Source organism: Dama dama, chromosome 2 (assembly GCF_033118175.1).
Source record: "Dama dama isolate Ldn47 chromosome 2, ASM3311817v1, whole genome shotgun sequence".
In the NCBI taxonomy this organism is placed as follows: domain Eukaryota; kingdom Metazoa; phylum Chordata; class Mammalia; order Artiodactyla; family Cervidae; genus Dama; species Dama dama.
The window spans coordinates 44,019,288-44,034,237 of NC_083682.1; the positions used below are offsets into that span (position 1 = coordinate 44,019,288).

Sequence of the window (14,950 nt, forward strand, 5' to 3'; positions counted from 1 at the left end):
TATCCTTATGGGAATCTCCTTGTGTGTTATTTGTTGTTTTTCACTTGCTGCTTTTACTATTTCCTCTTTTTGTTTGATCTTCATTAGTTTGACTGATATGTGTCTTGGGGTGTTTCACCTTGGGTTTATCCTGTCTGGGACTCTCTGGGTTTCTTGGACTTGGGCGGCTATTTCCTTCCCCATTTTAGGGAAGTCTTCAACTATTATCTCCTCAAGTATTTTCTCATACCCCTTCTTTTTGTCTCCTCTGGGACACCTATGATTTGAATGTTGGAGTGTTTGACATTGTCAGAGGTCTCTGAGGTTGTCCTCATTTCTTTTAATTCTTTTTTCCTCTCTGCTTCATTTATTTCCACCATTCTATCTTCCATCTCACATCCTGTCTTCTCCCTCAGTTATTCTGGTTCCATCCAGAATCCTTTTTGATCTCAGCTGTTGCCTTATTCATTATTGATTGACTCTTCTTTATTTTTCCTAGGTCCTTGTTAAATATTTCTTGCATCTTCTCAATCCTTGTCTCTAATCTATTTATCTGTAACTCCACTTTGTTTTCAAGATTTTGGATCAGCTTTACTATCACTATTCTGAATTCTTTTTTAGGTAGACTTCCTATCTCCTCCTCTTTTGTTTAGTTTGGTGGGCATTTACCATGTTCCTTTACCTGCTGGCTATTTCTCGCCTTTTCATTTTGTTTGGATCGCTGTGTTTGGGGTGCCCTTGCTGTAGGCTGGAATTCATGGTTCCTCTTTATTGTGGAGCCTGCTCCCTGTGGGTGGGGTTGGACTAGTGGCTTGTCAGGGTTTCCTGGTTTGGGGAGTTTGCACCTGTGTTCTGTTGGGTGGAGCTGGATCTCTTCTCTCTGATGTGCAATGAAGTGTCCAGTAATGAGTTTTAGGGTGTCTATGGGTTTGGCATGGCTTTGGGCAGCCTGTCTTTTAATGCTCAGGGCTGTGTTCCTGCTTTGCTGGAGAATTAGTGTCATATGCTTTGCACTGGAACTTTTTGGCTTTTGGGTGCAGCTTGATTTTAGTGTTGGTATGGAGACTTTTGGGTGAGCTCTTGTCTATTAATGTTCCGTGGAATCAGGAGTTCTCTGAAGTTCTCAAGTTTTGGAGTTAAACCTCCTGCCTCTGACTTTCATTCTTTCTCTTACAGTAGCCTCAAGACTTCTCCATCCATACAGCATAGATTTTAAAACATCTAGGTTAATGGTGAAACAATTCTCCACAGCGAAAGATACCCAGAGAGGTTCACAGAGTTACATGGAGAAGAGGGACGAGGGAGATAGATAGAGGTGACTAGGAGGAGAAGAGGGGAGGGCAAAAGGGGAGAGAGCAACCTAGCCAGTAATTAGTTCTCTAAGTGTTCTCCACAGTCTGGAACACCCAGAGAGATTCACAGAGTTAAGTAGAGAAGAGAAGGGGGAGGGAGGAGATAGAGGTGACCTGGGGGAGAAAAGGGAGAGTCAAAAGGGGAGAGGGCAATCAAGGCAGTAATAACATCCCTGAGTGAAAGTGGATACTGGAGAATAGATTCTTAAAGGTAGAAAATTGATAACAAATACCAAGAAGCAAAGATTAGAAATCTACAGTATAGGTTAGACTCTCAAAAATATAATATAAAAAATACAAAACAAAATCAATCACTAAATTAAAGAAACATATATATGAAATTTGCTTTAAAAATAGGGTCTTCTTTTTGCAAGGTAATAGTAGGTTATCAAAATGAAAGTTAAAGGAATAATAAATTTTAAAAAATTACAGAGTGATCATAGTAAAACTATATCTAGCAATTTCTCTGGAGCTGTTGTGGGCAGTGTGGGTTGAGTTCAGTTTCAGGTAGTTCATTGTTCCAGCTTGTACTTCTTCTCAAGGTCTGTAGGCCCCTCCAGTGCTTCATCAGTGTTAGCTGCAGGGTTTTAATCTGTTGCACTTGTCACTTCCAGAGCAGGCCCCTCTTCTTTGCTTATTTTGCTTCCTCTGTTTTCAAGTCTCTTCAGTGTCTAGTTTCTGCCCTGACACAAGCAGGAGAAGGTGGTCACTTATTTAGGCTCGCTTGTTCAGTTGTGTTGTGGGGAGGGAGGAACACCACAAACAGATATTGCTGGCGTGTATGAGGAGTGCTGTCAATGTATGGACCACACTGGGTTTGCCCAGTGTGCTTCCCGAGTCTACACTGCTCGGGCTCCAGGGTGCTCTGCAAGGGAACTGTCCAAAGTGGGCCCTGCATTTCGTGTACTTCTCATGTCTGAGCCGCTCAGGTTCTTGGGTACTCTGAAAGGGCACGGACTTGGTTGGGCCTGCGTTTTGTGCCCTTCCCAGGTTCGAGCAGCTCAGGTGACCAGGTGCTTGGAGAGTTCACTGTCCCAGCTGGGCTGTGCATCTTAGTCACCTTCCTGCTCCTGGCTGCTCTGTTTCCCGGGTTCACTGCAGGAGCACCGTCTCAGGTGTGCCGTGTGTCTCCTGTGGGGAGCTGACCTCAGGATCCTGGCAGATGTCAACCGTCCAGGATCCCAGGAAGACGTGGTTAGCAACTGGGAGACTGCTCACAGTTTGGTGGAGGATGCAGTCTCTGGGGCCGAGATTGCAGCAGCCTTTCGCCTTCCGGCTCTGGCTGTTGCCTGCCTGCCTCCCTGCCTCCGGCGGGGGGCGGGCCTGTGCGCAGCCGGCCAGCTCTCCTTTGGTATAAGCTCAGTCCTTTGTTCTGTGAGCAGGCCAGGCTTTTGCAGGAAAGTTCTATTTTTATTTTCTTCCTGGCGATCCCACAGTTTGGGTTGCTATCTCACGTTAGCGCCCTCAGATTGTCCTCAGAGCATTCAGGCCCAGTCCTTATCCTAAGCATGCAGCCCACACCTCCCTGTTCGGCCCCCGCTCGCTGCTGGCAGACGCGAGCATCTGTGCTACTTCTCCACTGACAGTTGTGGTTAGGTGCTTAGTCTGTGGTTGTTTTTTTTTCCCCTCCCGGTTATGTTGCTCTCTGAGATTCCAAAACTCCCCACAGAACCACCTGTGAGAGGGTTTTGTGCTATGTCCAAACTTCTCCTTCACAACTCCCTCCTCAGGATGGGTCTCTGTCCCTAACTCTTTTGCTTCTCTTTCTGTCTTTTATATTTTGTCCTACCTCCTTTCGAAGAGAATGTGTTGCCTTTCTGGGTGCCTGGTGTCCTCCACCAGTGTTCAGAAGTTGTTTTGTGGAAGTTACTCAGCATTTAAATGATCTTTTGATGAATTTGTGGGGGAGAAAGTGGTCTCTCTGTCCTATTCTGCCGTCTTGGGACCGCCCCTCCACTGTGTTTTTTAACAGTAATTTTTGGCTGCGCTGGGTCTTCGTTGCTGCACATTGGCTTTCTCTAGTTGCTGCGAGTGGGGGCTACTCTTCATTGCAGTTCATGGGCTTCTCATTGTGGGGGCTTCTCTTGTTGAATAGCATAGGCTCTAGAGTGAGGATCAGTAGTTGTGGCTCATGGGCTTAGTTGCTCTGCAGCACGTGGAATCTTTCAGGATCAAAAATCAAACCCATGTCCCCTGCATTGGTAGGAGGATTCTTAACCACTGAACCACTGGGGAAGTCTGCTCCACTGTGCTGAAGCATTGCGCTAAATCAGTCACCCTATTTGTGTCAAGGCCATGCTTCCATCACATGCTCCCAGTCAGGAACTAGATGCAGCAAGAATATTAAATGAGGCCCATTACTGGGAGACATGGGACTCCTCTGATGCAAGGATTAGAAAGGCTGAGAGCAAGGCTCTTGGGACTCTGCCACCAACACTCTTCTCTCTTTCTCTTTTACTCCATATCTAGCTTTCTTGGCCTTTCCCCTGATAAATGTCTTACTTATTGAATTCTCTTGTTGACTACTTTTTCACGGACACCCTTTGAAAGCGTCTTCCGTTGATTATCATTTTAATTCATTCCTCTTCCTCCTCTGCTTTCGTCATTGAAGCTTCTCCAAAATTGTTGTTTAACCTGATGTTGGAACTCTTTCCTCTTTCCTGTCTTGCTTTCTACCATCTTCCTGTCCTTTCTTCTCCATTACTCTTGAGCAGGGTTCAGGCAGTCATCACTGACTTCTATAGTGGTTTATCACTAGAGACCAAAGCATTTGGCTAGTTTCTTTTCTTTGAATTCAAGGCAGTCTTAATAACTGTATTTTAGAATGGATGAGAAAACTTTTCATGACCTCGTGCAGTGCCCTCATGACAGGTGAGGAGGCTGTCTTCAGACAGCTGGAGGAATTTGTCCAATTTAATGAGGTTTCCCAGGTAGCACTAGTGGTAAAGAACCCACCTGCCAAGGCAGGAGACATAAGAGACTTGGGTTCGACCCCCAACTGTGAAGATCCCCTGGAGGAGGGCATGGCAACCCACTCCAGTATTCTTGCCTGGAGAATCCCATGGACAGAGGAGCCTGGTGGGCTACAGCCCATAGGGTTGTGAGGAGTTGCATATCACTGAAGTGACTTGGCATGCACTCATACACGTTCCACTGAAGGGCAGATTTAGGAACAGCACCCTGGTCTGTTTTTCTTTTGAGCTCTTAGCTTTGCCATGTGGGTTAAGACTCAGGATGGAGCACAACTTTTGAGTGCACCATGGACTATGTGTTTGTCTAAATACAGAGTCTAAATATTCATTACATTTAAAAGATGAGTGTGATTATAGCATTATTTGTAATAGTGGAAAACTATAAACAATACAGAACTTCAATCATTGATAAGTAGTTAAATACATTACTATGGTAGTACATGAAGCTATTAAAATATATATTGTACAAGAGTATTTAATGATGTGGCTAAATGCTTATAATATAGTATTGAATGGGAAAAACAGTTTCAAAAATATGTATGGTGGTGGTTTAGTGGTGATGTCATGTCCAACTCTTTTGCGACTCCGTGGACTGTAACCTGTCAAGCTCCTCTGTCCATGGGGTTCTCCAGGCAAGAAGACTGGAGTGGGTAGCCTTTCCCTACTCCAGGGGATCTTCCTGACCCAGGAATCAAACCCGAGTCTCCTGCATTGCAGGTGGATTCTTTACTGACTGAGCTACAAGGGAAGTCCATAATCCTAATGCTGTATAAAAGTAAACCTGTATTATCTTTGTAGTTAGAAGAAGAATGCATGGAAGGAAAGAAGGACGGATTTTATGGAATTAGACGTGAGGTTTGCTTAATCTAGTGTCTACCGTTTGACTAGGGTAAACTAGTTAAATTTGGCTGTGCTATAACTGTGTTACTACAGGAATTACTTGATGAAAAAAATTACCAAATGTGTTTAAGTCAGCTTTAGTAAGTAAGTCATTTTGTAAATGTAGTCATTAATAGCATAACTTCTATGGAAGTATATTTTGCATTCAAGACACAGTGATTAAAAGTGAATTTGGAAAGTACAACATAATTTTTGGAAGGAGGCAATGATCTGCATATACGAAAGCAATAAAATAGTTTGCATTTCTCCATCCATGTCCATACTCTGTAAGGGCTTCCCTGGTGGACAGTAAAAAATCTAAGTCAGACACAACTGAGCCACTAACACTATTTTATACTTTGTAAGGTATAATGAAATACTATACATGATTAGAATTTCATCTTATTGAAAATTTAAGAACATACACTTTGTGAATTTCACTGTGAAAATTTACTCCCTCTGCGTAATTAAGGAATGTGATACTTGTCCCTGATGGTCAATTCTCATATTCCCACAAATGGTTAGCAATGTAATACTATGTGTTAATTAGAAAAGACAGTATTTTATAAATTAGATATATCATAAAATGAAAGTTTCTTAATAAATTTTTAAGAAGAAAAGACACAGAATATTATACAATGGCCCAGGAATGCTGAGAACTTTATAAAAAGTTGATGAAATTTTAGTTATAGTAAAATTTTAATTTACCTGAGTGGGGTGTTCATATTCTTTGTTACTCTTTTATATTAAAGTGAATGTGATTATATGGCTTCTATTTGCCTCCCTGAGTAAATACCAGGATTATAATGACAGCAGCAACAATCATAATAAAGACAATGACAATAGCATTAACATACATAAAGTACTAATTAGTTTCTAGCACTTACTCTGTGCTAAATGCTTTACATATTTTTTATCAATTTACTCATAAAACAACCAGATGAGTTAATATCATGATAGCTTATTTTACAAATAAAGAAGTCAAAGTTCAGAGAATATGTAATAGATTTGGGATCCAAATTCATGTCTGATATAAAAGTCAACTTTGTTGTTGTTCAATTGCTCAGTCATGTCTAACTCTTTGCAACCCCATGGACTACAGTACATCAGGCTTCCCTGTCCTTACTTATCTCCTGGAGTTTGCTCAAACGCATGTCCATTGAGTTGATGATGCCATCCAACCATCTCATCCTCTGTCGCCCTCTTCTCCTCCTGCCCTCAGTCTTTCCCAGCATCAGGGTCTTTTCCAATAAGTTGGCTCTTCCCATCAGGTAGCCAAAGTACTGGAGCTTCAGCTTTACCTTCCAATGAATGTTCAGAGTTGATTTCCTTTCGGATTGACTGGCTTGATCTCCTTGCTGTCCGAGGAACTTTCAAGAGTCTTCTCCAGCACCACAGTTTAAAAGCATTAATTCTTTGCCGCTTAGCCTTCTTTATGGTCCAACTCTTAAAACCATACATGAGTACTGGAAAAACTGTAGCTTTGACTATATGGACTTTGTTGGCAAAGTAATGTCTCTGCTTTTTAATATGCTGTCTAGGTTTGTCATAGCTTTTTTCCCAAGGAGCAGGCATCTTTTAATTTCACATCTGCAGTCACCATGGTGTAAGGGTTAAATGGTATATCCTATGCAAATCCTATCCTAGAAGCTATTATAAGCTGGCTTTCAAGAAAGCAAGTTCCGGGACTTCTCTGGCAGTCTCTGGTTAAAACTTTGCCTTCTAGTGCAAGGGGCGCAGGTTTGATTCCTGGTCAGAGGATAAGATTCCACATGCTGCACATTGTGGCCAAACAAACAAGAAAAACAGAAAGCAAGTTGACATTTTAACTTATAACCTCAGAATTTTCCATCAGCTAGTAATATGTTTTTTATGTTCAACAGAAAAATGGGTGGATTAGCACCCCCAGATGACAGCTGGAAAGGAGGTCTTCAAGTGCCCTACAATGTTGGACCTGGATTTACTGGAAACTTTTCTGCACAGTTAAGAGATTATTTTTATTGTAACCCTCTTTAGGGGGAGGAAACCTTTTTTCAAAAAACAATTATAGAGGATGACTGGAAAGTAAAATCTACTATCAGCAGGAGACATAACAACAGGTTGGAAAGGGTATTACACTTATATCCTCACAATTGGACAATTGGCCAATGTAATTCTTGCTTATGTGCATTTAGAAATATTCAAAACAATGGAAGATTTAAAAAATGTGGGTGGCAAGCTGTTAACCAGTATTGTTAGCCTGTGTCCTCTATTTTTGTGTTAGAAAAGTCAAGATGCATATCCACTCCAGCAATAAAGTGGAGAGAATTTACAACGTGATTGGAACTCTCAGAGGGGCTGTGGAGCCAGGTAACTTAGTCGTCTGTTCAGCGAATGTGGATTGGGCAAGCTTTGGTGCCAGATACCGCTCTGAGCTCCGGGAATGTAGAGAGAACAAAGCGAGGCAACTCTTACTCCTAATGGAAGTCATGTAAACACAAAACAGATCCATAGGAGGCAATTTTGCGTTGTGATGCATGTTGTGAATAAAGGTTGGGACGAGACTGGTCAGATGAGCAAGCTTGGTGAAAAACTACGCATGCTTCAGTTAAAGGAACAAGGGAGGAGGAGCAGGGAGAGATGGTTTCTAGGTGTTTAATCTGAGCATTTTTCCTCTTTAAAGAATTCCAGATTTCTTTACTGCATATTTTGCATGGAGAAATATCTGCATAATAATGATAAATAACTCTTTCAAAGTTAGGATAACTTCAAGTTAATGAATCCCGTACATGGATTTATTTTTTTTTTACACTGAAATTGGTAAAATACATAGACATGTGATTTTCATATGATTTCAGATAATCTGCTCAGTGATACATTTGAAAATAATCTTACTTTATTACGTTTTGATTCCTTAGGACCTATAAATTTGTAACCAAAATAGAATTAAACTGCATATCTTTCATACACGCAGCCAGTATTTTCTTTCAGGGATAAAGAATATTGATATGCCTTCCAGTGAGCACTAAGTGATATGCAACTATTTATTGAACCTCACTGAGTACATGTTTTCTGCCAGCTCTGGGCTAGGCTTTGGGGATGGAGGGATTTTTATAAACGACCCAGACCGGGGAAAAGGAGCCCCCTACATTTAAGTGTGGTAAATGCTTTGTCAACATGGAAAGACTGCCCTGAAAGTAGGGTAGTGGTGTGATTCCCTCTCCCTGTAGAAATGGGAGAAGATTATAGAGAGGTAGAATCTTTGAGCTGTACCTTAAAAACTAAGTAGAAAGAGTAGAAAGTGGAGAACTCATTACGTGGCCACTCTATTCTTTTACTCTGAAAATACTAGAAACCATCTAAATTGGTAAAAGAGAAATAATAGAGAATTATATAAAGAGGTGGAAAAGGATACTTTCATATTCACTTATCTTTACTTACATCGTTATAATTACTATAATTCATTGAAGTATTTATGTTTGCCTATCGCATGTATATTTTCTTCATACATCACATGCAGAATAGTGATATATTTGTGTAAGTCTTTAGGAATGTTGCTATCTTGAGTCCTTAGTGCCTTGTGTTAGATGCTGTTGAATCATTTGCAGTTTGCTCTGTTCTTGGCCTGGATTGGCAAGTAATTTTGCAATGATGCTTTCTAGACAGATATGTCATTCTTGGAGGTCACCGTGACTCATGGGTGTTTGGTGGCATTGACCCTCAGAGTGGAGCAGCTGTCGTTCATGAAATTGTCAGGAGTTTTGGAAAGCTGAAAAAAGAAGGTAATGTAAGCAAAAAGTAAAAAGACCATTTTTTTTCTGAATCTCAGTTTGGTCTTCAGTAAAGTGAGTGTAAAATCACCACCTCAGTGGTTTGTGTGCAACAGCAGAGAGGCTGCATGCAAATTAAATCATAGTACTAGCATACACTATGTCATAGTGGCTAGGAGCAGAGAGTAGCTCTCAGTAATTAGCAGCTGTATTACTGGTGTTCAGTTGCTCAGTTGTGTCTGACTCTTTGCAACCCCATGGACTGTAGCCCACCAGGCTCCTCTGTCCATGGGATTCTCCAGGCAAGAATACTGGAGTGTGTTGCCGTATCCTCCTCCAGGGGATTTTCCCAACCGAGGGATCGAACCTGCATCTCCTGCATTAGAGGTGGATTCTTTACCAACTGTGCCACCTTATGTTTATTAATAATATTATTTATTCCTTTATATATTTATTTTTAAGAATTCATTTATATATAACATTCACATTATTTATATTTAGATACTAAATTATAATCTGAAATAAAGGAATTATACTGTTCATGGTTTCTTTTGGCAGCAAAGAAGATGGAAATGGGTTTCTTCCCTGTAGAATAGACACCAGTATTAGGTTATAAGCCGTTGTGTCCTGGTCTGAGAAATGTGAACAGGAGTTCCTTGGTCTCTTCCAAGCCTCAGGTCTCAGGTCAAGGGCTCTAAGTGATTGAGGAGATGAAAGCTTAGTCAGAAAAATGCTGGTCTTCTTGCTTAATAGGATGCTGTCAAAAGTTTCATATCTGCATTCTCACAGTCCAGCTTTGGTTTCTCCCATGGACTTTCAGATTTTACTGTACCGTTAGACTGACCATTACTTCTGTCATTTTAGAACCTTTTTATGAAACCAAAATAAAATTCAGCTCAAATGGTTGTTTTTTAAAATGAACATTGCACACTGAGAAGAGAAGTCCTACTTTGTTTACTGCTCCTGCAAACAAGGTGTCTGGGCTGGAAATGTGATCGTAATTTTTCTTTTTTTTTTAGCAACAATGAAAATAGGAAAAATAGGTTTAGTAGAAATATGTTTGCATGATACCTACTTTCTCAGAGAAACAATGTTATTATATGTGCTGTCTGTTTTGAACTCATAGCACCAGGGAGATGTTTACCTAGTTATTTCGATTTACAAATATATTAACTGATGGATTTCCCTGGCAGTCTAGTGATTAAGACTCCACGCTTCCAGTGCAGGGGGCACAGATTCGATTCCTGGTTGGAAAGATCCCACATGCTGTGAAGTGTGGCCAAAAACAAAGAAAAAGCAAAAATACATTAACTGAAGTGTTTAGGGTTCAATAATTCACCCAAGCTTGTGTAGTGGGTGTGTGACAGAGTCTGGGATTGAAATTCAGATTTCTGGCTCCCAGTCCAAAAAACCGTGACATCTCTCTTTGAAATTAAATCTAAGGGTGCTCTATTCTTTTTACCATACAGTTTTCTTATTCTTTAAGAAAACAGAATTATGGAAACTAGAATTTACATAGTTTGTAAATTAGGTTGTATTTAATATTATTACAAAAAGTTTCATTATTTTGCAAGAAGGATCCCTGTGGTAAATATAAAACATGACTATGACAGTTACAGAATATGCCTACAGACTGCAGTGATGAGGAATAATAATTAATTGGGGATTTGAGTAATAACTATTAATACACTTAACAAAAATGAAGCACTTGACTCAATAGCCAGGGTATTCAGTCTTAATAAGCACAAATGAAATAGGTACTCAAACAAGGAGAACTTGTACTGTTTGGAGCACTTGTTCAGTGTTGTCTTTGTAACTGTTATGCCATTTAATCCTCCCAACAGTCAAAGAGTATCTTTATCTTTGCTCTGCTCTTCCCGGTATACAGATGCTGAAACAGGGATTTAGCAAGTTTGACTAACATTCCCTTGGTCCTACTGCTAGTAAGGGGAAGAACCAGGGCTTGAATTAAGATATCTTTAACTCCAGGGTCGGTGTTTATAACTCCAAGCCACATGACCTTCCTACTGAATGGTGTACTTTTCAGCAGCAGCAGACCCTGTCGTTGCGAACGGAGCTTCTGTTGACTAATTCTGGCAAAGAATGGCGTGAAGTCACACAACCAACTGATACTGAACCATTGTTTGTGTGATGCCAGTGCAGCTTGGGAGGATTGTAAAGGGTTTTCTCTCAGTTCTATTGGCTGGAAGAGCGTAGTCTACATCTAGCACTTTCTTTCACTCCAGGCAGCTGCAGACCACAGATGGCTTCCTATTCTTAGCCAGTCATTGTAAACCTATTAGAATGTTTTATGAATTCATAGAATATTTTTAAAAAAATTATTTATTTAAATTTATTTATTTTTAATTGAAGCATAATCACAATATTGCTTTGGTTTCTGCCATACATCAGCATGAATCACCCATTTGTATACATACGTCCCCTCCCTCTTCAGCCTCCCTCTCACCTCCCATCCCATCCCATCCCTCTAGGTTGTCACAGAGCACCTGTTTGAGTTCCCTGGATCTCACAGAATTTTTACCATGTCTATATTTCACCCCCCCTTTTCAGTACAAATGCTCTACTTTGTATTGACAGATCAGCTTTAAAATCATTGAGAAGGAAATTAAGATTATCACCATAATTCACCCTTCCTAAGCAACCAATGAATTTTTGCTGTTGTTATGCTGTTGGACATGCTGATGTCTTGGCTATATTATGCATTTTTCCAGCTTTTATCAGTTCAGTTCAGTTGCTCAGTCATGTCCAGCCCTTTGCAACCCCACGGACTGTAGCACGCCAGGCTTCCCTGTCCATCACCAACTCCCGGAGTTTACACAAACTCATGCCCGTTGAGTTGGTGATGCCATCCAACCATCTCATCTTCTGTCATCCCCTTCTCCTCCCGTCTTCAATCTTTCCCAGCATCAGGGTCTTTTCCAATGAGTCAGTTCTTTGCATCAGGTAGCCAAAGTATTGGAGCTTCAGCTCCATCAGTCCTTCCAATGAATATTCAGGACTGGTTTCTTTTAGGATGAACTGGTTGGATCTCCTTGCAGTCCAAGAGACTCAAGAGTCTTCTCCAACACCATAGTTCATAAGCATCAATTCTTTGGTGCTCAGCTTTCTTTATGGTCCAACTCATATCCATACATGACTACTGGAAAAACCATAGCTTTGACTTGACGGAAATTTGTTGGCAAAGTAATGTCTCTGCTTTTTATTATGCTGTCTAGAATGGTCATAACTTTTCTTCCAAGGAGCAAGCATCTTTTAATTTCATGGCTGCAATCACCATCTTAGGTATGCACATATATTTCAGGATGGAGGCCTCGAAGAACAATTCTGTTTGCGAGCTGGGATGCAGAAGAATTTGGTCTTTTTGGTTCCACTGAGTGGGCAGAGGTTAGTTTATAATTCGATGTAAGAAGATTTTCATAATAATAAAACAGATAATATTTAATTCACAAGAATATAAGAATAATGTCAATCCAGCAAGAAAGTATTCAAACACTCTTTTCAAAAGTCTGAAACAACGTATTCATGTTCAAAAATCTTGTCAGCTTGTACTGTCTTCCTCATATCATAATGGCCTACTTTAAATCATGCTAAGAGTGAGATGGAAAATCTCACCACAGAATATTTATGAGGCTTCTTGGAAAGTAATTTTACCTGCACGCATTGTTGGCTGTGGGTAATAGAAGCATTGCTGGTAAAGTAAATATATGCAAAAATAACATTTATTACATTAACTTATAGTCATGATATAAATGTTTACTTATCTCCTATTATCTTGAAATTATGAGAAGCCATGTGTACTTACATTTTCTTTGAAGTTTACCAAGAAAAGAAATGGTGTTCCTGTAAATGAAGATTTATGCTGGTGTCAAGAAGAGCTGAAATATTTTGATTTGCCTCTTTCATATTATTTTCTTCACTTACTTTCATGTTTTTTCACTTTATTTTTTATGAATAAAATGACACAGATAAATAAAAGGACACAGAAAATTGCTTGTTTTGGAGATTCAGAGTCCACTTCTAGCAAAAAAAATCTTGCTACTCTTTGGCAGTGTTTTAAAATTGAAAACAAAGTTTTAAAGTTTTGACCAGTAGGTGGTACCATAACACAGGAGAACTTCGCTTCCAGGATTATGTGTGATTAAGAAATCAACTTTTCCGCTCACCATATTAAGAATGTGGACAGTTTCATCTCAAATTTTAGTCTTAAAAATGTTTTGCTTGTTATTTCTTGCCAAATTCTTTCAAACATTGAAAATCTTGAAAGTCGTATATGTCAAATTTGGGGTGAACTTGGGCCAACTTCATTCACAAACCATACAGTAAATGTATATGAGCATTTTTTTAAAGAAGGGAGTTATGACTATATGTTTATTTATTCATTTATTTTATTTATTTATTATAGGAAAATTCCAGACTCCTTCAGGAGCGTGGTGTGGCCTATATCAATGCTGATTCTTCTATAGAAGGTGAATATCATCAGTTTCATAGGAAAATATATATGATCTTGGTAGTGCAGCAGTTTAGTTCATAAATCACGTGCTGACAAAGAATAGAAATCTGGTGACAGGTGGTGAGGGAATCTCCTGTGGGTTTGCTGTGCTTGGGGCAGCTCTGAGCTCGAGGATGCTAATTTGGACTCTATTGAAACAGCACCCTTTGATTTGCTAGTTTCATCTGGCATATTACCATATCTGTGGTAGGAATTCAGTGACTGTCTGTTAAATGAATAAATCAGTCATGGAACTAGAGATTTCTATAATTTTAGAGTGAGGTATCAAAAAGCTATGATTTATGTTTAACTCCTATCATTATCATATCATGCATACAAATTTTGAGGACAGATAGTGGCTTCCAAGATTTCATCTTTCACCAAGATTTTTTTCTTCTAAATTTTTTTCCTTCAATTCAATCACTTATTAAGCACCTCTCTATGCAATGAACTTCCCAAGGTTTCAAAAGAATTAGGGGTTGATAAAGAACAGTCTAATACTAGAGAGTTTAAGATTTAGTATGTGCTGTGATGCGCTTAGTCGCTGAGTCCTGGCAAACTATGTGACTCCATGGACTGCAACCCACCAGGCTCCTTTGTCTGTGGGGATTCTCCAGGTAAGAATACTGGAGTGGTTTGCCATGCCCTCATGCAGGGGATCTTCCCAACCCAGGGATCGAACCCAAGTCTCCTGCACTGCAGTCAGATTCTTTACCATCTGAGTCACCAGGGAAGCCCCAGATTTAGTATAGATGATAAAATAAATCAGTCTAGGATTCTGATATATGCAGGTACTCTCATAAAGATATTAATGTACTGATCTTGGAATTCAGAGGACAGAACGATAGCAACTTCAGGAAAGGCTTGAGAAATGAGATAAGCATTGAAGGCAGGACTTTTAGAATGGGTTTGTTTTGATAAACAGAGATTCAAATGAAGACACAACCTCAGGTCAATTTCCAAGAAACCCAAACAGTCCATTGTCACTCACTGCACTGCGGTGATGGTTTAGATGCTAATTGTGTCTGACTCTTGCGACCCCATGGACTGTAGCCTGCCAGGTTCCTCTGTCCATGAGATTTTCCAGGCAAGAATACTGGAGTGGTTTGCTGTTTCCTTCATCAGGGGATCTTCCCGACCTAGGGATCGAACCCAGGTCTCCTGCACTGCAGGCAGACTCTTTACTGACTGAGTTCCCAGGGAAGCGGGTATGAATCACAATACACCATAGCCCTGCTCATCTTTCTGTTCCTCGTCAGCCACTGTGACTGCTGTTCCCTGTACTCAGATTGCTGTTCAGCACACCATCTGTTAATTCTTAGAGTCTCCTTAGGAATGCCATTTTTTCCCCCAGGAAACTATATCTTTGTAATACTCATCACTGCCATTATTAAGTAATTATTTGTTTTACAAACTGCCTCCCTTTCTAGACTATATTCTTCCACCAGGAACCGGTGGGATCATACTTCTTCATCCCTGGATTCTTAATGTCTCATTAAATAAATGTCA

At 40.1% G+C, this 14,950-nt stretch overlaps 1 protein-coding gene across 1 annotated transcript in view; it reads left to right on the plus strand.

Annotated features, from left to right (window-relative positions):
* Positions 1-14,950, plus strand: part of FOLH1 (folate hydrolase 1) — a 64,071-nt gene that overhangs the window by 31,958 nt on the left and 17,163 nt on the right. Inside the window, exons 8-12 of the mRNA XM_061120456.1 lie at positions 7,066-7,164; positions 7,446-7,531; positions 8,824-8,943; positions 12,254-12,336; positions 13,355-13,418. Of these exons, the coding sequence (XP_060976439.1) occupies positions 7,066-7,164; positions 7,446-7,531; positions 8,824-8,943; positions 12,254-12,336; positions 13,355-13,418 (452 nt within the window). The remainder of the gene's footprint in view (positions 1-7,065; positions 7,165-7,445; positions 7,532-8,823; positions 8,944-12,253; positions 12,337-13,354; positions 13,419-14,950) is intronic.